The 27,801-nt window shown below is 42.6% G+C and overlaps 1 protein-coding gene across 1 annotated transcript in view; it reads left to right on the plus strand.

Moving 5' to 3' along the window:
* LOC128215890 (uncharacterized) overlaps nucleotides 1-27,801 on the plus strand; it is a 199,565-nt gene that overhangs the window by 55,191 nt on the left and 116,573 nt on the right. Inside the window, 32 exon segments of the mRNA XM_052922496.1 lie at nucleotides 13-220; nucleotides 328-431; nucleotides 982-1,166; nucleotides 1,286-1,375; nucleotides 1,493-2,654; nucleotides 2,809-3,042; nucleotides 3,274-5,727; nucleotides 5,950-6,308; nucleotides 6,683-6,881; nucleotides 7,157-7,340; nucleotides 7,501-7,733; nucleotides 8,131-10,719; nucleotides 10,722-11,294; nucleotides 12,363-12,505; nucleotides 12,695-12,792; nucleotides 13,106-13,303; nucleotides 13,694-13,925; nucleotides 14,274-14,443; nucleotides 14,934-15,111; nucleotides 15,728-15,899; nucleotides 16,145-16,366; nucleotides 16,576-16,798; nucleotides 17,519-17,657; nucleotides 18,161-18,397; nucleotides 18,717-18,837; nucleotides 19,598-19,777; nucleotides 20,109-20,240; nucleotides 20,474-20,692; nucleotides 20,695-22,054; nucleotides 22,056-26,710; nucleotides 26,873-27,009; nucleotides 27,466-27,643. Coding sequence (XP_052778456.1) covers nucleotides 13-220; nucleotides 328-431; nucleotides 982-1,166; nucleotides 1,286-1,375; nucleotides 1,493-2,654; nucleotides 2,809-3,042; nucleotides 3,274-5,727; nucleotides 5,950-6,308; nucleotides 6,683-6,881; nucleotides 7,157-7,340; nucleotides 7,501-7,733; nucleotides 8,131-10,719; nucleotides 10,722-11,294; nucleotides 12,363-12,505; nucleotides 12,695-12,792; nucleotides 13,106-13,303; nucleotides 13,694-13,925; nucleotides 14,274-14,443; nucleotides 14,934-15,111; nucleotides 15,728-15,899; nucleotides 16,145-16,366; nucleotides 16,576-16,798; nucleotides 17,519-17,657; nucleotides 18,161-18,397; nucleotides 18,717-18,837; nucleotides 19,598-19,777; nucleotides 20,109-20,240; nucleotides 20,474-20,692; nucleotides 20,695-22,054; nucleotides 22,056-26,710; nucleotides 26,873-27,009; nucleotides 27,466-27,643 — 17,568 coding nt within the window.

Consider the following 27,801-nt stretch of genomic DNA (forward strand, 5'->3'; position numbering starts at 1 on the left):
CTTCGCGTATAGGCTACCTGCCAAACTATGGCGCCGGACACAGTGGTGAAGGCGGCGGCTACTATAACTCTACGGCGGCGGTATACAATCGTGGACCTGCATACGGCTACTTCCGGGAGCCCACAACCAAAGGTTCCGGTAGTGACTCTTCATACGGAGGAGGAATTCTCAAGATCGAGGCATCTGGTACTGTTGAAATCGACGGAGAAATCAAAGCAGAGTAAGTTAGTTTGTCCATGATCTATAAGCAGAAATAAACAGTCAATTTAATGTACAAGAAGACTCGATAAATAATGGATGCCTTATTATTGCTGAACTCTGTTTTAGTGGTGGTAAGGCCGGAACGACGAGTGTAGACGGTGTTTCGGGAAGCTACGGCGGTGCTGCTGGAGGCAGTATCTGGATTACCTGTGAAACCGCGAAAATTAAAGGTGCGTAACATATGCGTAAAAACATCACGCACTAATTTTACTAAGCCACTTAGCATGATCATATGTTTTGGATTAAAAGGTTCCTTTCTTTTGTGTAGTAGTAAATTTCACCCTGCTGTATTTGAATCTTGGGGGATTTTCAGGTTGAAAACTGACATTTAAACCTTTATATATAATTTGACCACTGAATTGATTCTTGATAGTTGTTCACATCTGTTTTTCGAAGACAAATGTCGTAATTTGAAAGCCTTGGCTTTGTTGTCGTTTGCGGGCGTCGTGCAAAATCTTTATACTTAGCTCTTATTCTAATGCGGCCGTTCAGTTTTTTTTTATAAACGAAACTTGGAACACATGTTGTTAAAACAATACGTATATGTATAGCAAAACATACAGCATGGCTTTGATATTGTTCAGTTTTTGTCTTTTGCTTGACAAAAAAAATAATAAACACACATATATACATTGGAGTTGCTGTGTGTCGCTTTTGTTATATGATATTTAAATGAGCTCTTGATTAAATGTTGTGTGAACATCTGCCATGTTATTTAAGGTATCATTCACACAAATGGTGGATCTGCCATGAGTTCCGGGGGCGGTGGAGGCGGCTACATCACCATATCTTTCACTAGTGGCTTTGTGGATGATCGGGACATCACATCCTTTGGAGGTAGTACTCCCAACGGAGAAAACGGGGCTGCCGGTGTTATCTACATAGAAAATAGTGGCAACAGAAAGGTACGGAAAATTTGAACATGTATATGTGAAATAAGTATGTACTCGCTAATTAATCTCATTTCATTTGAGTTTGCATTGTAGTGATTTTGTTTTATCTATATTCCCTCTCTACCATATAGGCAATCATAAAATCAGACAGTAGTACAGACTGTGTGTCCACCCTCGGGGTCCCAACGAACGTTCTCAGCGTGGACCTGGATGAACTACAGGTATGCACTTGTCACAATAATGTGTTAATATTTATATTTATAATGTACTTTCTTATTTAACATTTTATAATGATGCCATTTATTATTATGGCAAACTTTGATTTCATTCTGCTGTAGGTTACTGGCCCGGGAACATCCGGATTCCAGGGAAGAAACTCACTGCCGGCTCTCAGCGCAAATGTTGGCACCATCAAAGGAAACGATGACTCTGTTGTCATAGTAAGCAAGAACGTTGTACTATACTGGGGCACCAGAGTGGGCATTGTCAACTCACTGTCGATTGGAACAAATGTCCATGTCGCGTACGGCGGGAAGATTGATCTACCAAAGACTGTTGTTATCGACAAGGGGTGGTGGCTTGATGTGTGTGGAACAGTTTCTACAAGTACAGACACTTTGACCATACGAGAGAACGGAGAGCTGAAAATGTCTTACCCAGCGTCAGATCTTCAAATCCATTCACTCGTCGTCGACTACCAAGGTGTCATGACAACATCTGCCTATTGTCCAGCTCCGGGATCACTCGTTACCCTAGCACTGACATTCTTCAACAAGACTGCTGAATTTAGTCTTGATACAAGCGCATACTATCTCAGTAAGGGCACACAAGGAACCGTGTCTGCAGCTGGAGCCGCCTTGGACGAAGAAAACTGTCCTACTAGTGGAAAACTTACACTAAAAAGGACACAGTATTGTATTGCAAAGCCAGGAACTTCATATTCCTTTACTACATTGACAATAAGCCCTGGTGCGGAAATTCGCCTGAAAGGCAGCGAAACTGGATCTGGAGTTACCACAATTTCTGCCTCCAACATCAACATTATGTTCGGTGGATCAATAAACGGCGTAGGTAAAGGGTTCCAGTCAAGCGGAACAGGTGCGGCAACATCAGGTAAAGGAGCTACACATGGCGGCTCTGGTGTGAGTAACACCCTGGCGGTATATGGAAATATTAAATCGCCAACATCATACGGAAGTAACGGCGCTGGAGCTACAACGTCTTCTGGGAGAGGCGGTGGGCAGATTAAGCTTGTTGTGACTAATACACTGACGATTGACGGTACTATTGATGTGAGCTCTGATACTGGTGGCGCCGGAAGTGGTGGCTCCATCTGGGTTCAGGCTAAAACAATCACCGGAGACGGCTACATGAAGGCGGAAGGGAACTTAGGAGGCGGCGGTGGAAGAATTGCTGCTGTTGCCTCTACCACTTACAGCTTTACCGGAACTGCATCAGCAAGAGGTGCAGATGATGCCAGTGGAAACACCGGAAGTTCAGGTGAACTACCTTTTTCTTTTAAACGCTAACAATTTTGGTCGGTCGAATAAGCTCCCCTTTTTCTATAAAACACGGGTAGTTTTAACGTTTTTATTATAACATTTACATTCGATCAATCTACTCACATGGCATAACATCCATTCTTTTATTTTAGGTACTGTGTACACAGAGCAACCTGGGTCAAACAACGTGCTCGTTGAAGGCAAGAGTACAGAAAAGACATCAATTAAAAGCAGTCTAGATAGGCTTACCATTGCAAATGGTGCAACTGTTCAGATTGATAGCAGTGTTACTATCGGAGAACTGATTTCTGAAGAAGACAGTGAATCAACTGATGTTTGCATGCTGATTGTCCCTGCTTCAAAGACGCTTACTGCAACTTCGATGGGTAAATATTATTTTTCAAAATTTTCATCTAGTTTTACAATGTTTTATATAATTAGTATGTCTTTTGCTATTTCGTTGCATAAATTCATGTTGAATAAATCTGTATGAAGAAAGATGACACACTGTACATGTTAATTGAAAAACAAATCCTCTAGAAAAAAAAATTATGTGCAAAATAAGGTATCGGTATATTCAAGTATACATGTTCATTTCTCGGTTTAATTTGATTCAGGCGATGCGGACAAAGGGTTTTCTTGTGATATAGACATCAGTGATGAGGGAGCTCTGGTCGTCAGCGGCGATCTCATTGTAACTGGAAATAACCCTAATTTGAACCTGGAAGGCTCAATCACTGCCACTTCTCTCACCATTGACAACCACGGTTCTTTCACAGTTGCCGCCACAGGAAAAGTCTACATTTCAACGTTGATTTTGTCAGCTTGGTCTGTCACTACTGTTGCTCAATCTGCTGTCTTTGGAAACGATGTCAGCAAATTTTCGGTGGATAACTTTGAAATCGGTTACGAAGCAAACATAACATTTGCACAGAGTGATCTGTCAATAACAAGCACTTCCATCAGCATGGATTCTCTTTCTCAACTTATCATTGGAGTTGATGGAGCAAAAAAGAAACTCACTGTTGATGCTTCAGAAATTACTATGCAGGACGGCGCTGTCATTGATTTAAGGGGAGGAGGAGATTCATCTGGCGCGTCTGGTTCTGCAGGTAGTACCATGGGAGCAAGTTATGGCGGCATTGGTGGTTACAACAGTACTGCCTCCACTTACGGATCTGCTACAAACCCCACAGATTACGGTAGTGGTACCTCGGATGCATATGGAGGCGGAGTTTTGTCAATAACTGTTTCCGGGACAGCTGAATTGGATGGAACCCTGACTGTAAATGGACACGGATCAACATCTACTGGAGGCGCTAGTGGTGGAAGTATCTACATTGAAGCCACAACACTTCAGGGGCATGGGAAACTATCTGCGAACGGTGGAGAGAGTAATGCCACTGATGGTGGTGGCGGCGGTGGTGGAAGAATTGCCATTATTGCAACTACGCTAACAAGCTTCCTCGGTAGTATTACAGCATATGGTGGAAAAGGCGTTGGATCTGCAGGAGCGGCAGGAACAATCTACAAAGAATATCAACAGTCTGGAGGAGCTCAGTTTAAAACAGTTACAATAAATAACAATGATGAGCTGTCTGAGTCTTACACCCATGTATCCAGTATTACGTCAATCACTGACCTGATTGTGAATGGTTATGGACAAGTCAAGTTTGATGGCAATGCTACAATCACAATTGACAAAATCAGTGGTGATTACACAGGTACGTTGACTATTGGCGATGGCCAAACATACACGATTGCAACCAGCTATGGAACCCTGTCACCGTATGCTCTGATGTGCAAGGTTCTTATCGAAGATGGTGGAATGGCCACGTTGCCATCCAAGATCCTGCTGACGGATGATGATTCGACCGGTGAAGACTGGTTTAACCTGGAAATATATGGAACGGTCATTGGTGTCAGAGAAATGACTGTATCTTCTGGAGGCAAGGTATTGATCCACTCTAAGAGTCGGTCTGGCCTTGATACTTCAAATCTGAAACCAGTCGGAACTCTTGCTTTTAACAAAATTGATGTTACTACTGATGCTGTCTTTGAGCTCAGCTTAGACAACATGGATTTGTACACACTGTCTATGGTAAAAGAATTCAATGTCAAGTACGGAGGAACTGTCAAATCACGGAATCTGTTCATTAGCTCCCCAGCAGTAGAAATTGCCTATGGTGGTCAGCTCAGTGTCAACGGTGGAAACTCGAACGCTGGTGATGCAGCTGGAAATGGAGGTACTAGCGGTGCAGGCGGTACACATGGTGGGAAGGGTGGCGACTCCGCTGATAGTGTTACACCTGTCGTAGACTTTAACGGACTATTTAACCAAGCTACAGAATTTGGTTCTGCTGGTGGAGATGGTTCAACCGAAACTGGCGCGCTTGGCGGCGGGTTCCTTAAACTTGAGGTTAATACTCTTCTCAATATTGAGGGAACAATTAGCGCTGATGGTGGTGATGCTGAAATTGATGCCGGAGGCGGAAGTGGTGGCGCCATTCATATTGCTGTGATAAATGATATGACTGGTTCCGGAATGATATCCGTCAAGGGTGGCAGCGCCACGTCTGGCGGTGGAGGTGGTGGCGGCAGAATATTTATTGATGTCGATGGTGACTATCACTTCCTTGGAGACTTCAGGCTGTGTGGAGGCTCCTCAACATCCGCACAGGCTGGCGGGTCCGGGACCGCTTACACAATTGTGCAAGAAGCCGGATCGCCGGGATATGTAGATAACTTTTATTTCGACAATGCTTGTGCCACTGGTGTAACACCCGGTGTATCCTACATTAATGTTACCAGCGCTGACATTTACACGGTCAACAGGCTCATCATGGGTGCAAGCACTCGAGTCTGGCTGTACACTGCAAACGTTCACTTCAAAGCAAAGACCTTGACATGTGGAGCCGGCAGCACCGTCATTGTTGGCGACGATACTATTTTCAGTCCGGATTATGAACTGGTATACAGCGCCATTACATGCAGCTTTGACCTAAAACCGGATGGTGAACTTCGTTTACCAAAGTCTGTTGAGCTGAAGGGAGAAGCTAGCTCGTTGGAAGGTACACTGTGTTAATTGTTATGATAGATTACTATTGTACTTGAAATCAATTTTAAATGTTCAAATACAATGTACAACATTCCAAAATGTTAAAAATATAACATCGAACACTTATTAAAGTCATAATCTTAAGATATACTTTTTTATTATTTGTTGGTACTCAAGACTTTCAAATATTGTATGCCTATTGTTAATTTATTTAAATGTTGTTTTTCATTTTCAGGAATCCTTTCCAACATCCAGAACCTGATTATCTCTTCTTACCAGAAGGTGACACTGTCAGCTAACGCCAGAACAGGTGTTTGCTGTGATTCGGCTGGCCAGCACACTTCGCTCACGGAGAAGGGCGAATACAGTTTCTCCAAGTTCACTCTCGAGAGCTTTGCTGAAGTAGTATTTGAGAAGGACCCAAGTTCCCTCAAGGGTATTCAATTTGTTGAACTGGAGCTGCAGTATGGAGCTGTTCTCAGAGGAGAAAGCCTTGACATCAAAGCAACAAGCCTTCTACTACATCCTGGATCGACGCTCACACTGAATGGTGGTGGATATATGGCTGAGTCAGGGCCTGGTGCAGGTGCTATGGTATGTGTTATAAACCTAGGAACGACATATTATCTTATGTTCATGTTCAAAAGCCTCGAACTTTGTTTGAAAGCTTTCTTTGGCTTAACAGGCGGTGTTTATACTGACTGCTGACGTTGTCTGTTGAATGTTCATGACACACTAGCATAAAGTATATAGTATCAGTAAATATATATCTCATTCCCTCAAAAACCCTTTGTATCTCAGACTGGGTTTTTTCTGCTTCGCGGTCTTAAACAACAACCAATGGACACTATTTGAAAACAAGTTCAATGTACATTCCAGGACAATCTCAGATGGCAATATCTGAATAGTAATAAACATACGTACTTTTACTTGTTTTCTACAATGTTGTACATATTACCATTTTACAGGATAATAATATTGGCACCGGTGCTGGTCACGGAGCCCCTGGAGGCTCATATGACTCTGCCGTTTCCGGTGGCGTTGTTTACGACAATACGCGCTTGCCGGTGGAGGCCGGAAGTGGTGGAGGGAACACACTCGAAGGATCAGGCGGGTCCGGAGGCGGCTACCTTAAACTGTTCCTGTACTCCACTCTGAAAGTTGACGGTACTTGCAGATATTTCATCGAAATCATTTATAAACAAAGGAATTTCATGAAAGTTTGTAATACTTCATAAGTAAGAAGTTAGTTAGTAGTGACTTTATTCATAGTTGCACATTTAACATCAATTTTAACAGTGGTTCACTTCTGACTATGTTGGGATCAGTACGATATCTAACATGAAAATGGTATGACCATCTAAGGATATTCTCAATTTAACCATTGAATAACATTATGTACAAAATGTAATATATGTACATGTGAATATATTGTATTCCAGGTGTGCTACAAGTAAATGGGGCATCCGGAAATGGAACAAACACCGGTGGCGGCAGCGGTGGCACCATTGTAGTCGAGACGCCCCAGTTTACCGGAACTGGTCTGATTGAGGCGAACGGCGGCGACGGTGATGGAAGTGGTGGAGGTGGTGCCGGGGGAAGAATTTCTCTGGTTGTAACCACGGAGTATGTTATTTATTTTTACTTTGCATTTGACTGACACTATTTTTTTAGGAATATAATGCAACACATTTACAAACATTTCAAAGCATCAAATTTTGTGGTTTTCAAAAAAAATATTTTTGTTCCTTTTCATAAAATGCTCATTATACTTTCGTGTTCACAGGAATTCATTTTCTGGTGAAATCACTGCATACGGAGCAGGCAATGACGACAACCTGAACACGGTAAAAGCTGGTCCAGGAACAACTTACATTCGCACAGGAAAATCACCGAAATTGGTCCACTCTCTGACGATAATTGGAGATGTTGACAGTTCTATACAAAACCAGACGTACACATACATAGACGGAGATGAGGCTTCGTCAGAGTTTACCTACGACCTTCTTACTTTGTCAGGTAGACGCTGTGAAAATATAATGCACTGATTATTTAGACCACTGACAAAAAGTATTCATTATTGTTTAGCCCGCCTGTTTCTCGGAAAGAATCTAGGTAATGTCATAGCTTTGGCGTGATAGTAAGTGTTGTCAGCATGAAATAAAACGTTAACCTTGGCCGTGATCCCAAAAGCGTGCAATTGAAATTTGGTACACATTTTGATATAGACATTACTCCTATAGCCCGGCCAAATACTCTAGCAATAATAATTGTCAACCTTGATTGCCTAAAAACAACAAAATAGTATTTGTTGATAACAATATTAATGATAATGAATTTTACGTTATTATGTATTTTTTCGATCAAAAAGAATTTGTGCAGACTTATGATAACCGTAATTATTATAATGTTTAAGGTTACGCCAATGCGATATTCGGAGATGCGTCAACGGAGTTCCGTCTAGCTAACATCAATGGCGACACGACTGGCACCCTACACGTGACTGACCAACAGAAGGTCAGGGCTGCAGTGGTGGAGGGTGTCCGCGGAGAGTTTGTTACAAACATCAATTTCAAAATTGGCGAGGAGGCTGTACTTCATGTTCCCGATACTCTGTATGTGGCTGGTGTCACGTTAGATATTCAGGGAACTTGCACCTTCAATAACCTTATTGTTGAAGATGGTGGTACAATCAACGGTCACACAACGACCTTTACTTCTATGTACGCGAATGGCGCATATAACCCGACAAGTGACCCAGGAAGCTACACTCTAGTATCGATTAAGCTAAAGGCCGGTTCAAATTTCTTGCTGCCCTCTGGAGGTCTGAAAATGACCATTGGCACTCTGGAGTTGAAACGGTTTGTGGTAATGCAGGCTGAATTCATTAATTTGATTGCAGTCAGTCTTATTTTAGAAAGAGAAGCTGCTTTGAATACCGACGGTAAGGCACGAGTCGATGATCCTCGTGTGCCTTCAACAGCACATGGTGTCGGGAAGAATGGAGGCGCGCATACTGCGGCAGGAGGTGTTGGTGGAAACTACACCGTTGACAACGCTTCTCTGCCCTATGGCACGATATACAAACCACTTACACCCGGTGCCTCAGGGGGTGAAGGAGGGCAGGGTGGTGGCTACATAGAAATCAAGACCAATGAGATCATTTTGGATGGAATCTTGCAATCATCTGGTAACGATTCAGATACCGGAGGTGGTGGTGCTGGAGGCAGTATATACATCATTTGTAGCGTCGCGCTAAAAGGACTTGGTTCTATGGTGGCTAATGGTGGATCAACCACAGCTGCTGATGCCGGAGCTGGCAGTGGTGGTCACATTGCTGTAGACATGAAAACTGACTCATTCCAAGGCACATACAGTGCCGGAGGAGGTACCTCACCAGAACCTCATGGTGACGGAGGTCCGGGATCAATATACACTTTTTCCAAAACGTATGGTGAGAAACTAGTGTGCGATAATATTAATGGCCAGACAGATTATTACACTACACTGAATGAAACCTCGCTTGTGCTAAATTTCGATGACGTTGACATTTACAAATATGCCAAGTTGCAGGTTATCAAGGACGGGGAGCCAAGAGAGTTGAATATCAAGAAGGTCAACGGTGACGGAACTGGGTTGGTGAGAATTCAAAATAACCAGAAAGGCACTCTGGAAAGGTCTGAAACTGATACAAAGGCCAATTCTAAACTTCAGGTCAACATTGAGTTGCACAGTGGTGGGGAATTTATTCTCTCCGAAACAGTCACAATCTTAGGTCTAGGATCAGTGGCTTTTGACTTAGACGGCATCATGAGAGGCGTTTCTAACTTATATCTGGGACCATCAAGAAAAATGAGAATTGGATCAAATGCGAAAATTGTGTCATTCTCAGTAACAAATGTCGATGACATTAATTATGTAACGTTCGGCACATTGCAGCTCGAACCTGGCAGTCTCATTGAGTATGATGCAAACACTGGAGCATTAATGAAAGCTAGCAATATCAATCTGAAATTCGCTGCCAAGATTTACGCTGATTACTTCAATGTAACTTCATCTAATATTGATCTTGAGCTAGAAAGCTACATGAGCTGTTCAGCGGACCATCGTCCAGACTCAGATCAGATTGACATCACAACTGGTTCCGGTGTCCCCGGAAATGGATATAATGGCGGTGCCGCTCATGGCGGTGTTGGCGGTGGTGGAACAGACGACGACGAAATTGCGGTCACCAGACCCTCATACAACTCACTTTACAACCCTATGTCAGCTGGAAGCAGAGGTACCTATGACTCAGACTCTGGAATGAAAACTGGTGGACGTGGAGGTGGCTATGTTCACCTACAGCTGGGTAATCTTATGATTAACGATGGAACTATAGCTGCTAATGGTGAAGACTCAAACCCCACCGGCACTGATGGTGGTGCCGGTAGCGGCGGAAGTGTGCTGATTGAGCTATACGATTTTCAGGGTTACGGCGATATCTCTTCCACCGGAGGTGATGGCAGCCATCATAATGGTGGTGGGGCGGCTGGCCGTGTTGCCATTCACTGTCTGCAGGAGATACTCTATGAAGGCACCTTCACTGTATTTGGAGGAAATGGTGCTGATGACATCCAGAGTGCTGGAGGTGGCACTGTGTACCTCAAGGATATCAGGAACAGCAAAGAGTACAAGCGGCTTTTACTTGACAACAAAGGTAGACCTCACGACAAATATGCCACGATCGATGAAAGCTTCAATGAACATTATTTTGATGAAGTGCACCTTCTCAATCAGGCTTCCATCCACATGGCTGATGATGGTAGAAGTACAGTATTTGAGATATACAAAGTTTTTGGTGATGGAACAGGATTGATACATTTGCATGGCAGTCAGAAACTGCTAGTTGAATATCGACCATCAATTCGTAATGCATTTATCACAGGGGTAAATTTCATCACAGATCAGAATTCAGAAATCGTGTTCCCCTCAATAACGTATGTGTATGGTACAGGTGTTTTCCTGAAGGTCAGACAGAATCAAGGTCGATGTCTATCAATGGTCGTCTAACGGGAATCGCTGACCTGGTCCTTGGCTTTGAGACACTACTGTATTTCGGCAAGTACGCACACACGGCTTCACTTAACCCAGCTACCGGTGGGTATAGTTCAACTGACTTAGCAGGCACAGTGACATTTGGAACAGTTGACCTTCGCAGTTTCTCCGAAATGAAATATGCACCAGACCAGACAGTCAAACAACAGATTGCACGCATTGATGCAAGGTTTCAGTCTGTGATTTCAGCGGAGAGCATAACCATAATAACAGGTACATTTCAACTAGAGGCAGGAGCATCTCTTACTTCATCTGCAATATACCGGCCAGACGATACTAAGGACGAGGCTAGTGGTCGCGGAGTCGATGCAGACCACACAGGAACTCTTGCTCCATCTGTTACAACAGCAGCTCCGGAAAACGTAACATCAGCCGCAAATTCCTCGGACGAACTATTGTTTTCTACCCCCGAGCCGACCACTGAACCAATAATAAGGAGTGCATATTTCGGCACAGGTGGAGGATACGCTTCCGATGGCGGTGGTAAGTTACCCTTCTTTAAATATAAAAAAGAAATATTACAAATCTTACTGGCCTTTTTAATGCCTCCTTTAGTTTACTTTCAATTAGGGATGCAAACGAATATTCGAATATTCGATCAAACGTTTGGTATTCGAATGTCAAAATCGGTATTCGAATATTCGATATTTTGTTGTCGAATAATTATAATAAACCTTTTGCCTACAACTCTGTTGTTGTGTTTAAAGTTCGTTTCTCTTGTTTTTACAACAATTGGCGAATACTGCCAGAGGTGTGAATGTGATACACTAAACACGCGTCATATGCCATTTAGGGACATATCGTCGGGTACCATAAAAAAGACCCCGTAAATTTACAGTAACTGGCTTAATAAAACAAGTGACACACACAATTTAATTATTTTCGGTAAATTTAAATGACTTTGCCAATTAAGGAATAAACTAGTTCCCGAGTTGGTTTGGTTTTTCCAGAGTTTTATTTAGTAGAGGTCAATCCCAGGACGAGGCTGCTCGTACTACGGAAAGACCCTCCATTGGCGTATAACGCCATTTGACCATAATCCATTTAAGTTTACGTTGTTTACAAATATGAAGGCAGAGGAATATAAATAAAAATATTTTGTTTTTCATTGTTCATAATGTATTACTTTTTGTCTCTCTGAAATGAGGAATTTCAGAGGCTCAAAAATTCATGGTCCGCCGCGCGTAGTGGTTTCGACAAAGAAGGGCTAAAATGCCACGCTATTACTTAAGCGTATATCATAATAGTTTACTACAACTTTAAAAAGATTAATTTTGGTCATCGAATGTTCGAATATTCGTACGAAAGAATTACCGAATATTCGAATATCAATTTTGCCATTCGTTTGCATCCCTACTTTCAATTGTTATGGGATATGGTTCAAGATAGTACAATTGTTATACTAGATTATTTTATTAAATCGCATTTGCAAGATACAAGTACATGTATTTTATGCATTTATAACTACCATATTTAGCTACACAGTAACTGCTTTCGGGGGATAACTCTAACAGATTAAATGTCAAAAATACACATGTTTGACTTTGTCAGGTGACTACGACTCCGACAAAAACCTGCGGGTGGCAGGCGGCCAGTATTATGGCAGTCTGTATAGGCCAACCCAGCGCGGGAGCAGTGGAGGAAATGGACAGTTTACTTCCGGCGGCAACGGTGGTGGTTATATTAAACTACAGGTGGGTCGTCAAAATGTTCTGCTAATTTTGAAGTCAATTCATCACTTGTTTGTCATGTTAAACACAGTATGATAAAATGCAACATACAGGATTATGCTTAAGTATCAACTTATTAAAATTCATGGTTGGTATGCTCTGCCCATGAATGGTCCTTGTATTGATCATATTGATATTGTACATTTTTATCAGGTTTCCACGGACCTGCTGATTGACGGTACTGTATCAGCGGACGGCTCACACGGAGGAAGTGACGCTGGCGGCGGCAGTGGTGGTGGCGTCTACATCGAGTAAGTTTTGAGTTCATCATTAGTTTCATCGTAAAATGATTCAAATCACCATGGCAATATATTGATGATTATTCTTACCAGTTCTTATTCTTAACCAGTATATGGTTAATTGTTTACTGTTGTGTGAAGGTTTATCATCTTTGTATGTATATTGAAACAGATAAATTGAAATCGAAAACTGATACAGTTGTAAAACGACATCATCTGTCACAGCACTTTTGTTCTATTAATGTGACATCGGTCAAGTCCTTTATCTTTGATGTTCCTCTGACATAAAAAACCTTATGTTTCATATCCAACGCTTCATTTACAGCTCTCAGATCCTTGAGGGTCACGGTGTGATCCGGTCGCTAGGTGGTGACGGTTATCATGGCGGTGCAGGTGGCCGTATCGCCACGTACCTAAAGGAGGAGATCTACTATCATGGCTCATTTAACTCCCTCGGGGGCAGCGGCAAGGGGCACTACCTGACCGCGGGAGGGCCTGGCTCCGTCTACATATTCGATTACAGGTGTGGCATTAGTTGTTGAACAAGTGGTGCCTCAGGAAACACATTGAATCTAGTATTCTAGTATTTTAAAACCGATAGCGTGTAGCTGTTCATGTGCGTTTGAATTGGCTTCACCATTTCAGAAAGAAAGAAAAAAACATTAATATCATGAACAATTTAACAAATGCCTTACCATTATACTTAATACAAATGCTTTATCATAACAGTTTAACAAACTCTTTATGATTACAGATCAACAAATGCCTTATCATTACAGATCATCAAAACCTTTATGATTACAGATCAACAAATGCATTATCATTACATTTGCAAATTACTCTTTGCGTAATTGCTATACCATTATTGTAGCAACATGGAAATATATGCATTTTCTTATATCTTCACACACAGGAGCTCCCGTCAGTATGAGCAGCTGCACCTGGACAACTATGAGCGCTCCTGGGACCACCAGTACATCATGGACGAGTTGGATGATGAGGGAAATCCTAAGTCAGAGTTTTACTTTGATGAGCTGCACCTGACCCGGAACGCCTCTCTCCAGCTGAAGACGGGTGATGGTGTGGTCAGAAGCATTGAAGCCAGCAAGGTGTTCGGGGATGCGTCCGGCAGAGTCTACCTACAGGTATATATTTGTTGAAAATTTAAATTATTGTTTCCATCATCGTCACATAGCAAACAAAACAAATGCTGAAAATAAATCAAATTTTAATGACTCCAGAAGAACCATAGTTTAACAATAACGCTTCAATGAATACAATGATTCCACTTCTATGCATGAGATTTACAACGGAACTTGAGTGCTAAACACATACGCACTCACACACGCACGCATGTACACGCGCAAGCGCACACGCACACGCACACGCACACACCAAATGTCTTGAGAATACTTTTGGACGAATGTTATATCAAGTACAATTACTTTTTCTGCTTGTAATTAACACAAATGTCATGCGATTCGTATTCCCAGGCGGACCAGATATGTTATCTTGAGGAGTACCAGCCTCTAACAAAGCTGCCTATCAACCTATGGATCGACAACGGCTCCCGGGCGTACCTCTCCCCTCTCATCTATATCCTGGGTGTTGGGGAGATTGCCCTCAAATGGAACGGCGAGATGATTGGGGTCAGACATATCAGGTATTTTAACGTCTAATTATCTAACTAACATGTGGGGCTTGAGTGTTGATATAATAATAAATATTGTACAATCTATGTCATTCAAAGTAGGAGTCAGGTCCTTGTCCAGGCCTAATACCATGGCCTATCCCACAAGCGCGGCCATTATTGTATTGTGTACCTTAATAAGGGCTAGCAAGGTGTAGAAGTTTGTGCATGCAACAGCCTCTTTTTGTTTGTGTCTTAAACTTTTATGGAACAAGAGATGTCTTACATTGTACAGTGCATCAATTTTGGATTATTTATACTACTAAATTATTATTGATTTAATATTATATTAATAAATTGGTTTATAACAATGATGGAGTTTCAGTGCCAAGATGAAAAAGAAATACAAATTAAAAAAAAAAAAACCCATAGAAGCATTATTTGCATTGACCTTAATAATGTTTATATCAAAACCATTCTCAAATATTCCCCGAGCCATTGCCCTATGTTTATGAATCGGCAGGATCGTCCCTGGCCGTGTCATCAACATCAAGAGTGAGGCTATGACCAGTTTTGTAGCGGACGGGGTTCTCCAGGTTGGGACGCCTGGTACCTTCCAGTTTGCATCCATGGAGCTGGGCGCCAGGGCCGTCATGGAACTTCCGCCGCCCATGCCACTCGTACTCACCGTCGGCATCCTGGTACGTAATTTCCGCATTCTATCAAAATCAAAAACAAAAACATATCGCATACTGGACTAAGGTCAAACTATCCCAACATTTTCAATAAAGGTATTATTCCTAAAATACGATAACATCATATTTTGACAGGGTAATTTAGCGGTAAAAATATGTGATGAAAGTGTCACGTCTTAACATCATTTCCTGCGGAGCATTTGAAGAAATTATTTTAAATTATAATATATGTTTACCAAGTCATTCTTTTTGGTAAACAGATTTCGGTGATGTTATATTGTAGAAATGATAACCTTTTCCGCAAATATTGATTTGATTTTACCGGCGTTAAGTGCACATTGGTGTCTTATCGTGGATAACAGAAATAATTATTTAGCATATAAAAAAATGTACCATTTTCTACCATTGCATCGAACTTCATTTTGAACTTATTTACAAAAACAATTCGACGGATTTTGTTTTTTGGATGTTAAAATTTAGCGAACATTTCGAACAATCCTCGTATAAAGCTATTGTTTCTTCAATGTCAAAACATACTACTGCATCTCCAACAAGGTAAATAAAGAAAGAATTTATAACATTAACAAACGTAACATTGTTTCGCCTTGTTTACCCAAAACAGGATATTAAATACGACTCCACGTTCCGCGCGGACTCCATGGAAGTTCTTGCTACAGATTTCTTCTTTGAGCCGCTGGCCCAGTTTGTGTGTCAAGGAACCGGCCGAGTCGCGCAGGCCGGGGACGCCGTTAACGCGGGCGCTGGTGGTGGACACGCCTCACAGGGCGGAGGAGGTACGGAATATGGCTGCCTTGTTTCAGCATAAATTGAATAATTAAGCACAATTTATAATTCTGGTAATTGATTTTTATTTGATATATAATGTCTTTAATAACATCAAAATTATTTAAAACCATCAAAACATTGTAGTGCCTGTCCATTATAAATAGGCATAATTTAAAGTTTCGATGTTCATAAATTCTAACATTTGTCAGTACAAGTACATGAACCCTTATATATGTTTTTGTTTCATTTTCAGTGCCAGGCAATTCAACTGGTGGCGGCGAAGCCTTCGGTTCAGTATACAAGCCTGTGTTGACAGGAAGTAAGGGTGGAGGCACTCTTGGTGGCCTTGGAGGCGGGAAGCTGTATATCAAGGTGCCCGCAGAGTTCCTTCTTGATGGCATCATATTGATCGATGGCGCTGATGGTGGCACTGGTGCTGGCGGTGGCAGTGGTGGATCCATGCTTATTGAATCTGGTACACGAACTTAACATTAAGATATGTCGTATACAAATGCTTCTTACTAAGCCAAACTACCTGCATTGTTTCAGAGGAAAGCCAAAAATCAGTTCATACAACTACAGTGTTTGTTCTTATGTTAATCCTGTCTTTCGTAGCCCCTGCTTTTTAGGATTGAGAAAAACAACAGAAATGCCGCATAAGTAATTCTCTTATTATGACACCAGGTCAGTTTTCCGGTCACGGTAAAATCTCGAGCATCGGTGGAAAGGGCCAAGGAGCGGCCGGCGGAGGTGCGGGAGGCCGCATTGCCATTCACACATGGGGCTACAATTATTACAAGGGCGAGCTACTCGCGTACGGTCGTGGAGGAACTGAAAGTGGCGACCTGGGTGGTCCCGGTACGGTGTTTATTGAGGACAAAGTCGGGGAATTCGAGTACCAATCAAGGTATGTGTTTTTAGATAAAACATTGAAACATGTTCTTTTACGAGGTTCTTTGAAAACGGTAATATGGTAAATAACATATACTAACCACAACATATGCACAACACAGCTTTGTTGTAACTCACAATACCTACTTCATGTACACATAAACATTTCTGTATTCATTTGAACAAGTGTCTTGACGCGAAACAGTGTTCTGGTCATTTCATAGACGTGTTTTTATTGAAATGACTTTTTAGAATTAATGACAACAGTACTTGCTTTATCACATAGCCCAAATATTGGCCAGTGTATACGAGATATACTACTTCAAAATCGAAACACTTTTTCATTTTTGCTTACTAAGTTCTACGAAACGTGTAACCAATATGTTTGAATAGGGTTTCGCTGGTACGCTGGCGTATTCAAGTATAAAATACCATTTGAAGCAGTGAGATAATTTTGACGTCCCCTCGTATTCGTTTATTATCTTTAAGTTTATATGGGGGTATTGATTGTCAGTAAAAATTCTAGTTTATTTAATGATATATTTGTGAAAACAGGTTAATATTTAGTATTTTTATATTAAACTTGTAAATATGTGAATGTATATCTTTACTAGTGGAAAAGCTTTTGCAGTTATAGCTAGGTAAACAACCCATTTGCATAAAGTGTTCAAACAAGTACATTGTAGCACCACTATTGATCATAATCATGAAAAACCTCTAAATATATATTTCGCAGACTGTACTTGGATGGACAGTACCTACAAGTGCCCAAGCCCGTGGTCATCAACGAGATCAACCCGCGCCACACGACCTCAGAGACGCCAAACACGAACGACGCCCACATAGACTTCGAGCATCTTATGCTCAACAAAAATGTACTTGTTTTAGATAGTCTTACATCTTACATTGTCCTGACCAAACAGCATACCAATCTAATTTCCCTTCTAACATGATGTAACCAAGCTCACTTATTTTGTGTTAGTTGAAATTGTGTTATTTATTCTTAAGAGTTGTGAGATTTTTTATACGAAACTATTGTTTTGGTTGATAAAATCCAAATTAAACATGGTATATGGCTAATTAAAATATCAAATTTAAACCTGTCACGCTTAAGATGCTTCGAGAAATTATAACTTGATGTGTTTTGGCCCTTGCCTTATGCCTTTGAACAGGGGTTATTTGTGTTAGTTCGACTGCTAAGCATGTCCCTGTAGTTTCTTTTGAATAACAATTTAATGTTAGTCTCAGGTGAACAACATGCAATGACTGTTAGGTGCCTACGTCTAATCCTGCCCCATCCCGTAAAAAAGAAGAAAAAATCACATGGCTTATTCAATAAAGACTGATCATCCACTCTTACCCTTTCCAAAAAACTCAGGCAATGCTGGAGATCGGGCCCGGCACAGAGAGCATCACCTCTCTCAACCTTGACCTTGTGATGGGAGACCGCTCCGGCTACTTGCACCTCCAGAACGGACAGACAGTGTTTGTCGAGTACTCCACCTACGCCACACTGCGCTCTTCGCCACCTGTAAACTTCCGCATCGATGAGGGATCCAACATCTGGCTCTCAGCAGACTTCAAAGTGATCGGGGAGCAACAGCCTGCTATGCAGGTAAATGGGATGAAAGGGAGTTCTCTTCCGTTTTTGTTGTGAAGCGAAAAGTGAATAAATACAGTGCTTCTAATATAATTGCCTTTTTTAAAGTCATCTCCTTTTGCCTGTTTCGATAACAAAAAAGTAAGCAAATAAACACGACAGCCTAGGTTTGTATATTATTATCAATCAGTGAAGCAATTGCATTTCATAAACAACCTTAGAATTCCAGTAAACAAAAGGACGATGCAAGTAATCATTTAGCAATTCCATTCTATTTTACACAATTCTTGTAAGACAATTAAAAGTAAAAGCAATTTTGCTTTCTCCCACGCAGCTGGACGGTCACCTGGTCGGTGTGATGAACCTCACATTAGAGGAAGCCGTCAGTTTGTACATCTCTGACACCGCCTCAAACAGCAAGATCGTCAACGCACAGCTGTCTACTTACCCTAACGGTATTCATTGTCAGACTTACGTTTGAGCGGTATGTATTGCCGGACTCAGTTTGAGCGGTATGTATTGCCGGACTCAGTTTGAGCGGTATGTATTGCCGGACTCAGTTTGAGCGGTATGTATTGCCGGACTTAGTTTGAGCGATATGTATTGTGAGAGTCAGTTTGAGCGGTATGTATTGCCAGACTCGGTTTGAGCGGTATGTATTGCCGGACTCAGTTTGAGCGGTATGTATTGCCAGACTTAGTTTGAGCGGTATTATTGTCAGGCTGAGTTTGAGCTGTATGTATTGCCGGACTTAGTTTGAGCGGTATTATTGTCAGGCTGAGTTTGAGGTGTATATATTGCCGGACTCATTTTGAGCGGTATTATTGTCAGACTCAGTTTGAGCGGTAAGTATTGCCGGACTCAGTTTGAGCGGTATGTATTGCCGGACTCAGTTTGAGCGGTATGTATTGCTAGACTCAGTTTGAGCGGTATGTTTTGCCGGACTCAGTTTTAGCGATATGTTTCGTCAGGCTCAGTTTTCTCATTATACTTGTTCTGCTTCAAATGTATAACATTATTAGTCTTATAATCAGTCTGACAAATAAAGGAGACAAACTCCTTTTTTTTTTTTTTTTTTTTTTTGGGGGGGGGGGGTTAGGGCCGTCTTGTGGTAAGCTCTCACAATATGTTTTTTATAAACATCGGAATTTTCATGCACACATTTCCACATAAATAAATACTCAGCAGCAACTCATATTCTGAATGTTTTTGCAGGTGTGTTGGGTATCGGCCGTCTGGCCATGCAGGCGGAGGCAGTGATTGATCATGACGACCATTTCAACCTCGAGTCTGCCAGCATCCATATGCGCTTCGACTCCCTCATCAGTGCTAACCAGATCACCGTTACCGCTGGTGAGATTCTCATGGAGGGCGACGCCGCACTCGATGTATCTGGTAGGTGATGATTTAAGGTGTAATGTTTTTAATAATATTTTCATTCGTCTTTTAGTCTGATGTTATCACCCTTATATGAGCATTGTTGCCTGACACAGAAATGATTCAAACATAGTTTGTATTCCATAGTTAAAAAGAAAAATGAACGTTTAAATACATCTGAGTGTTCATAAGCGCAAAGTTATGATAGTAGCGATTATGACTTAAATAGGTCCGGTATCAAATAAACTTAGCAATTATCAATGTTATTTAGAGATTAAAACAATCATTTCGCTCTTAGTGAAATGCTTTTGAATCTCAAAGGTGTTTTAATATGTTGTCTTAATATAAGGTCGTGGAGGTGTTGGTGACATTCCCGCGGCTCGAGGCAGCACGGTGATGGGACCGGCTAATGTTACAGCTGGCGTCGGCGGTGGACACGGAGGCTATGGCGGTGGCGCGGACCATGACAGTTTAAACTCGGGTAACTGAGATATGTTTGTGAATCAAGACTATAACTCTTTGACAGACCATTGCAGAAATATTTGGCCTCTTAAGGGATTTTTCAACTATCAACATGTATTTGTGAATATATTCATATATGTGTAATTGTATCAAATGCGAAAACACTGACTGCATTAAAAATAGTATTTTCTTTAACTCAGCAAAGAAAAATAATCTGTCTGTAAAAAGTTGAAGTATTGGGTCTTTTTTCAGGTCAACCATATGGCTCATACAAGAAACCTCAGCACACAGGAAGTAAGGGCGGTGGGACGGAGCCTGGAAACGGAGGCGGCAAAATCGCCATCTCCGTCTCACGTAGTATCCACCTTGATGGTGACATATACAGCTTGGGTGGGAACGCGTACGGCACAAACAGTGGAGGTGGCAGCGGTGGAAGCGTTTATGTTGTCACACAAAACTTTTCCGGTCACGGCTCGTGGAGACTTCCGGCGGTAACGGTTATGCATACGGTTACGGTGGAGCTGGAGGTAGAATAGCGGTGCACGTCCAGTGGTACAGAGAGTACACAGGTGATCTTGTCACTTATGGCGGCTACGCTGGCAATAACGCCCTGACCACCGATGAAACTAAGAACGGAGCTGGTGGAACTGTCTACACCACAGATTCTAATTCAGTTGGTATCGAAAAGAAGGAAACAGAAGAAGTCAATGGAACCTTGGTATATCTTGATGGTTATATGAAACTTACTATCGATAACGACGACCGTAACTCCGTACTCGGCACAATGGTTATGAGCGACGTTGATACAACACCGTATGTGTTTGAATTTGATGAAGTTGAAGCTAATAATCATGTTGTGTTGTGGATAGAAGGCCATGACTCTGAGTTGCTTGTTCACAAGTTTGCGGGTGACAGAACTGGTATGATGCATCTTCAAGGAAATCAGAAGGTGTTTTCTGAATATATCGAATCAACCAGTGGATATACTGTAGCACCAGTAAGCTACAAGATTGACTCCGGATCTGAAATTATTCTACCATCAACCACCATTTTGCTCGGTACTAGAAGTGACATGAATGGCTTATTGACAATGGTTCAAAACTTGACCATAGCAGATGGTGCCAATGTTGTATTCTCTTCAACAGCTCAGACAGCCTTGATCGAAGCAGGAAACTACACTCACCTTACAGCCCCGGGCAATATCAGCTTAAGTCATCTCACTATTCAACGTGGTTCAGAGGCGACCTTTACCGAGAAGCCCGGTAACAGCCTGGTGCTGGATCTTGTCAAACTGAGCATTAAGTATGAAGGCCTCATGTGGATGAACAAAGGTACAATCAACTCCGGAAACGGTGTTGTTGAAAGCTTAGGGATCCTAAATGTTGATTACATGGGCCACGCGGAGGGTTCAGGACCTGGTGTTGGTGGATCAAACGGAACGTACGGATATGGTGCCGCTCACGGAGGCCATGGTGGAGCTCCTAAACCAGATGTCGGAGGGACTCCATACAATTCTGTGTACATGTCGACACACCCTGGCAGTGGAGGTGGAAACGGTGATGGACAGGGCGGTCGTGGAGGTGGCTACCTTCATTGGATAGTTGGTGAGACACTCTGGATCGATGGGGAAGTCACACTGGAAGGAGAGGACGGACAGATGGGCAATGGTGGCGGTGGTAGCGGAGGTGGCATATACATTCAAGTTATGAACTTCACTGGATTCGGTCACATTGACTGCCATGGTGGTGATGGTGTGGGAGATGGTGGTGGTGGATCTGGTGGAAGAATTTCTGTTCATGTTGACTTTGCAAACAAATACATTGGTCGTCTTAATGGTAGGCGGCCTAGGTCACGGGTTATTGCCGTGTGGCGCTGCAGGTACTGTATACATACAGGAAAATGCAAGAGGACCGCAGTATGCTGATATCAAGTATGACCCCGATACAGGTGCTGAAATGGTCACTGCCATGCATAGACGTTTGGAGATCGATAATGACGATAATGACCATCACTTGTACGTTGATCATACCGAACCATGGCTGTACACTATGCTATACGAAGAAGATCAGCAGGAATATGAATTTGATGAAACAATGCTTGAAGGACATTCTAATCTCCTGATTGCGTATCCTGATGGTACAACCCCGGGCACTGGATCATGGACTGTGGAGGTAAAAATCCACTTATTCCACGGAGACAGAACTGGTGTTGTACGTGTAAGAGACAGCCAAAGGCTTTATGTCGAAGTTGTTGAGTCGCAATCAAATGAAACCATTGCTCCGTGCAGCTTCAGGATTGATGACGGTTCCGAAGTTTTCTTCCCGACAACAACCAACATGCGAGGCTCAAGGACAGTTCTGGCAGGTCAGATAACTGGGGTAGAGGACATGATGATTCGACAGGGCTCCATCCTCTTCTTATCAACAGCTACCACTGCTCTGATGGAGGACAGACAATACACCATGGTCACAACACCCGGTAACTTTACATTCGCATTCCTGCGAATTATGGCTGGTGCACAAGCAGAATTCAGAGACGTGACAGGCCTATGCGTGTTGACTGTCAACGAATTTTATGTCAAGTATCTGTCTCTGCTACTCATGAACTTTGTCCGTGTTGATTCATCCTACGCTCACATCGAGAGTCAAGGTGAACTGAACATGGATGGCATGGGCCACGGACCTGAACAAGGCTCAGGAGCAGGATCCACATTGGATGATGCCGATTCCACAGGTGTTGGTGCCGGACATGGCGGCTACGGTGGCGGCCCAGGACCAGCTTACGGTGGCGTACCATACAATTCCATCTACAAACCAGTCGAGGCTGGAAGCGGCGGTGGCAATGGTAATGGTATTGGCGGTTCAGGCGGTGGCTTCCTCGAATGGTACAATGGTGACCTTATTGAGATAAACGGACTTCTGACTCTGGCTGGTGTAAACGGTGAGGGCGCTAATGCCGGCGGAGGCAGTGGAGGAAGTGTGTTTATGCACACAACCAACATCACAGGACACGGTGTTGTCGCTGTGCCTGGTGGTGATGGTGCCGGATATGGTGGCGGTGGATCAGGTGGACGAGTGTCTGTTAACTGCAGGTACCGTTACTCCTATGGAGGCGAATACCACAACTACGGTGGTGATGGCCACAGCAGGACGGTAACAAACTCCCATGCTGGAGCATCTGGTACAACATTCAAGGAAGAGAACAAGCGTGCCCTTGAATATAGGGAGACTAAATATGACCCTGTAACAAATTCAACATTCTTCGACGTTGATCACCATGTGATTCACTCAGATAACCGACTAAAATATACCCCTGCACCAACGTTGATACAAGACCCACCAAGAGAGATTTATGAATTTGACGAGATGGAAATAACAGGATCAACGTTTGTCTGGATTTATCATCCCCCTGGAGTACCCCTTGTGGAACTAATTGCCCATCTGTTTATAGGTGACAAAACAGGACAACTTCACATCAGAGACAAACAGAGAGTCTGGGTAGAGTATGTAGAATCCATTAGCAACATCACAGAAGCTCCTGTTAGCTACATCATTGACTATGGAGCTGAAGTTGTATTTCCCTCTGAGGTACACATGCATGGAACAAACAGTACTTTTGCTGGTCTGGTTACAGGCGTACACAATCTGTACATTGAAGACGGCTGTATTGCAGAATTTAAGAGCTCTGCGAATACTGCCTTGCTTGAGAATGGTGAATATTACAGGGAAACGACTAATGGACATTTCATTTGGAATGAGCTCCATATGAAACGAGGCGGTACGGCTGGATTCCTTGATGTTGCAAATGAGCTTAAGGTGGAAACAAGTGAAATAAAGGTTAAGTACCAGGGTAACCTCTACATGAATGCTGCTACGATAAACAGTACATACTCCTGGATTGAGAGTGAAGGTATTTTCCACTTGAATGGACATGGTTATAAGGCTGAATTAGGACCTGGAGCTGGCTTTACTAATAACAGTGATGGTTATGGTGCCGGTCACGGTGGTTATGGTGGTGGAGCGGACCCATTAACTGTATCTGAACCGTATGGTAGTATCTTCTCACCACATCTATATGGCAGCGGTGGTGGTAATGGTAGCGGCGTCGGCGGTGCTGGTGGCGGCATTCTTCACTGGATTACGAGCCACTACTTTGAGCTTCACGGTCTACTAGCTTTACAAGGTGATGACGGAGAAGGGACCAATGCCGGTGGTGGCAGCGGTGGTTCTCTTTTAATTGAATCAATGAACATCACAGGGCACGGCGTCATTGACACTGCTGGTGGGGCTGGATCTGGCACGGGCGGTGGTGGAGCCGGTGGAAGAGCGGCCATTCACTGCCAGCTGCGTTACTCATTCGGCGGCACCTTCATTAACCAAGGAGGTGTTGGAGGTAGTGATGCAACATATGAAAACCACGCAGCTGCAGCTGGTACGACTTTCGTTAAGAATAACATGAGGCCACTCGAGTACAGAATATTGAAATACGCAGAAGGCTCAAATCTTAAATACTTTGAAGTGGATCACAGGTATATCCACATGGACAACAAAGGTGTGGCATCTCCTGTTGCAACGATGATAATGGAGGACAACACTTTCCTGTATGAGTTTAACGAAACCCACGTTGATGGAAAGACTCGTGTTCTTTTCTACCATCCCACTGGTTCTAAGAAAGTTGAGGTTATCATTCATAAGTTCTTAGGAGACCGTACAGGACAGGTTCATGTCAGATCTGACCAAGTTATATACGTTGAGTATGTTGAATCAATATCCAACAGAACTGAAGCTCCCGTTAGTTATATCATTGATAGCGGCTCAGAAGTTGTCTTCCCCACTGAAGTTCACATGCAAGGTATTAATACTACAGTAGGAGGTCTTATAACAGGTGTCCACCATCTGTATATACAGGATGGATGTGAGCTTGTGTGTGAGAGCACATCTCAAACCGCTCAGCTTGTCAATGAACAGAAGGTTGCTATAACAGATCCTGGTAATTTTAGCTTGCCAACATTCAATGTAATGAATGAAGGTGTTCTTCAATTCAGGAAAATCGAAACAGACTTCACAATCAGTGCAGCCTTCATGGAAATAAAATATGGAGGTACTTTGTACATGAATCATGGATATGTACAGGCTGGTGATATTGATATTGAGTCCAATGGCCGCTTCAGTCTAGAGGGTCGAGGTAATGCTGCTATGACAGGAGACGGTGCCGGATCTGTTTTGAATGGAGGTAGCTACGGTGGTGTTGGAGGCGGCGCCACAGACGACGACGCCTATGGCTCACTGTTTGATCCTGTTGATCTTGGAAGTGGCGGCGGCGGTAGTACTGGTGGAGCTGGTGGTGGATTTGTGAAATTCATGGTCGGCAAGCTGTTTCATATTGACGGTACTGTTGATGCGTATGGCACGGACGCGACCGGAAGTTGTGGAGGTGGTAGCGGTGGTACCATTCTTATTAAGGCATACAACATATCTGGACACGGCGTTTTGGATGTTTCTGGTGGCGACGGTAGCGGATCAGGTTACGGTGGTAGCGGTGGAAGAATTGCAGCACATATTGGTTCCCACAACCTTTACGCTGGTCAGTACTTAGCTCATGGAGGTGCAAGTCCATCAAACTCATCAAACGCGGGGGGTCCCGGAACTATATACAAGTATGAGTCCAACAGAGGCCCTCAGTATAGAGAACTCAAATACAATCCAAGACTTGCAGAGACTGTCATCCTGCCAGAACATAGAAAACTGACGATAGAAAATGGAAACTTGCAGACAACTAACCCTGCTATTGTAATGGAAGAAAATAGCAATTACTATGAGTTCGAAGAACTACAAGTAGAGGGATACAGTTATGTCCATTTCTATCACCCATCATCTGCTAATGTTGTTCAGGTAACTGTTCATGAACTTACTGGAAACAAGAAGGGAATGATCCGGATACAGAGCAATCAGCAACTGATGGTCAATTTTGTTGAGGCAACACATACCCATCTCGACTCTCCATGTGGTTTCCATGTGGACCCTGATGGTGAACTTATACTGCCATCAACGTATGTCATGCTTACAGAGAAAACTATACTTGGAGGTCTTCTCATTGGCGTTGAAGAGCTCATTATTGAACGTAACGCCGAGTTTGTTATCCAGGATGAGGCAAGCACATTGTTGGTAACTGATATATCCATGGGAACAATGCAGACATCCGAAACTTCTGGTGTCATTGACATGCCTACAGTATCGGTAAACAACTTAGGTCTCTTTACGATCAACATGAACCCAGTGCATCCGATTTTAAGTTTCAACAATCTGAATGTCAGAAATAACGGAAAGCTCATATCGGAGACCAAGCAAACCACATTCCAGATCAGCTACTTGACTGTTGAAAAAGGTGGTCTGATCGATGGAACCGGAAGTGGCCACGCCGCCCAGGAGGGTGCGGGATCTGGATCCGCCTCGTCCGTTGACGCTAGCGGTGGCGGTCTTGCCAGTAAAGGTAAATACTTGGTTTTATAATTATGAGTTTTGCATTCGTTTTAAAGTGTCATTCTTTCCACCAAAATAACTATGATACCACAATCTCGTACTTCACTGTGAAAAACGTGTATCTAACGATGTAAGTTTTGAAAAAATAAATAGAATATTTATCATAACATAGGCGGTCCAAGCTACCACAGTGCTTCAAGCGGAGCGGCGAACGGTGCAACAGACTGCTCTGACCAGGTGTACGGTAGTGGCGGAGGCGGTGTGAACGGAGGTGCAGGAGGGGCTTACCTACAGTTCCTAATCGGCTCGGTGAGAATTTGAAACATTTTTGCAAGTATCATATAAACTCAAACTCTCGGGATTTTCTCTGTTTTTTAACTTCATGTTATGTTACCTTTAGATTTTTTGTAAGTATTGAAGCCACAACAACTCACATCAAATGTTTGCAATACTTAATGCTAATAAAGTATGGAATGTTAAATCATGACAAGCTTTCTTGAAATTAGGCCATCTTATTATATTGCAATCATAACGGACTTCATAAAAAGCTGTAACCTGTCCGTGTTAGCTAGTGACATTTCATGTATCTGGATATTAATTAACAAATTAGTATTAATACTATAAAATAAAAATAGAATGTCATATTCGTGTTGATACAATGCTAGATTCATAAAACTTATTTGTTAATTAATTCCGTATTAAATTACTTATCATGTAATATTCTCCATGTATTTATACATTATCGAAAAAAATGTTTACTTATAGCAACTTAAAAACTATGGCACAATATCGTCCAATGGTGTGAGCGGCACAAGGGAGTACACGAGCGGTGGCGGCAGCGGAGGGACGGTGAGAATTCATACTGGTTCTTTGGTCGGCCGGGGAACGTTCACTGCAAATGGTGGCGACGCGTTCTACTACAGTGTTAGTAGCACAATTATTGGTATGTAGCTTTCATTTATTTAAGTATTTGCATTTTAAGCAATTGATTTACTCAAAATGCTAAAAGAAACTAAGATTCAATGATAACATAACTTTAGCGTACACAGTTTAAAAGGACGTCAATATTCGCTTCAAAATTTAGTTTTGAAGAAGTAAGCT

This window comes from Mya arenaria, chromosome 14 (genome assembly GCF_026914265.1).
Source record: "Mya arenaria isolate MELC-2E11 chromosome 14, ASM2691426v1".
Lineage (NCBI taxonomy): Eukaryota > Metazoa > Mollusca > Bivalvia > Myida > Myidae > Mya > Mya arenaria.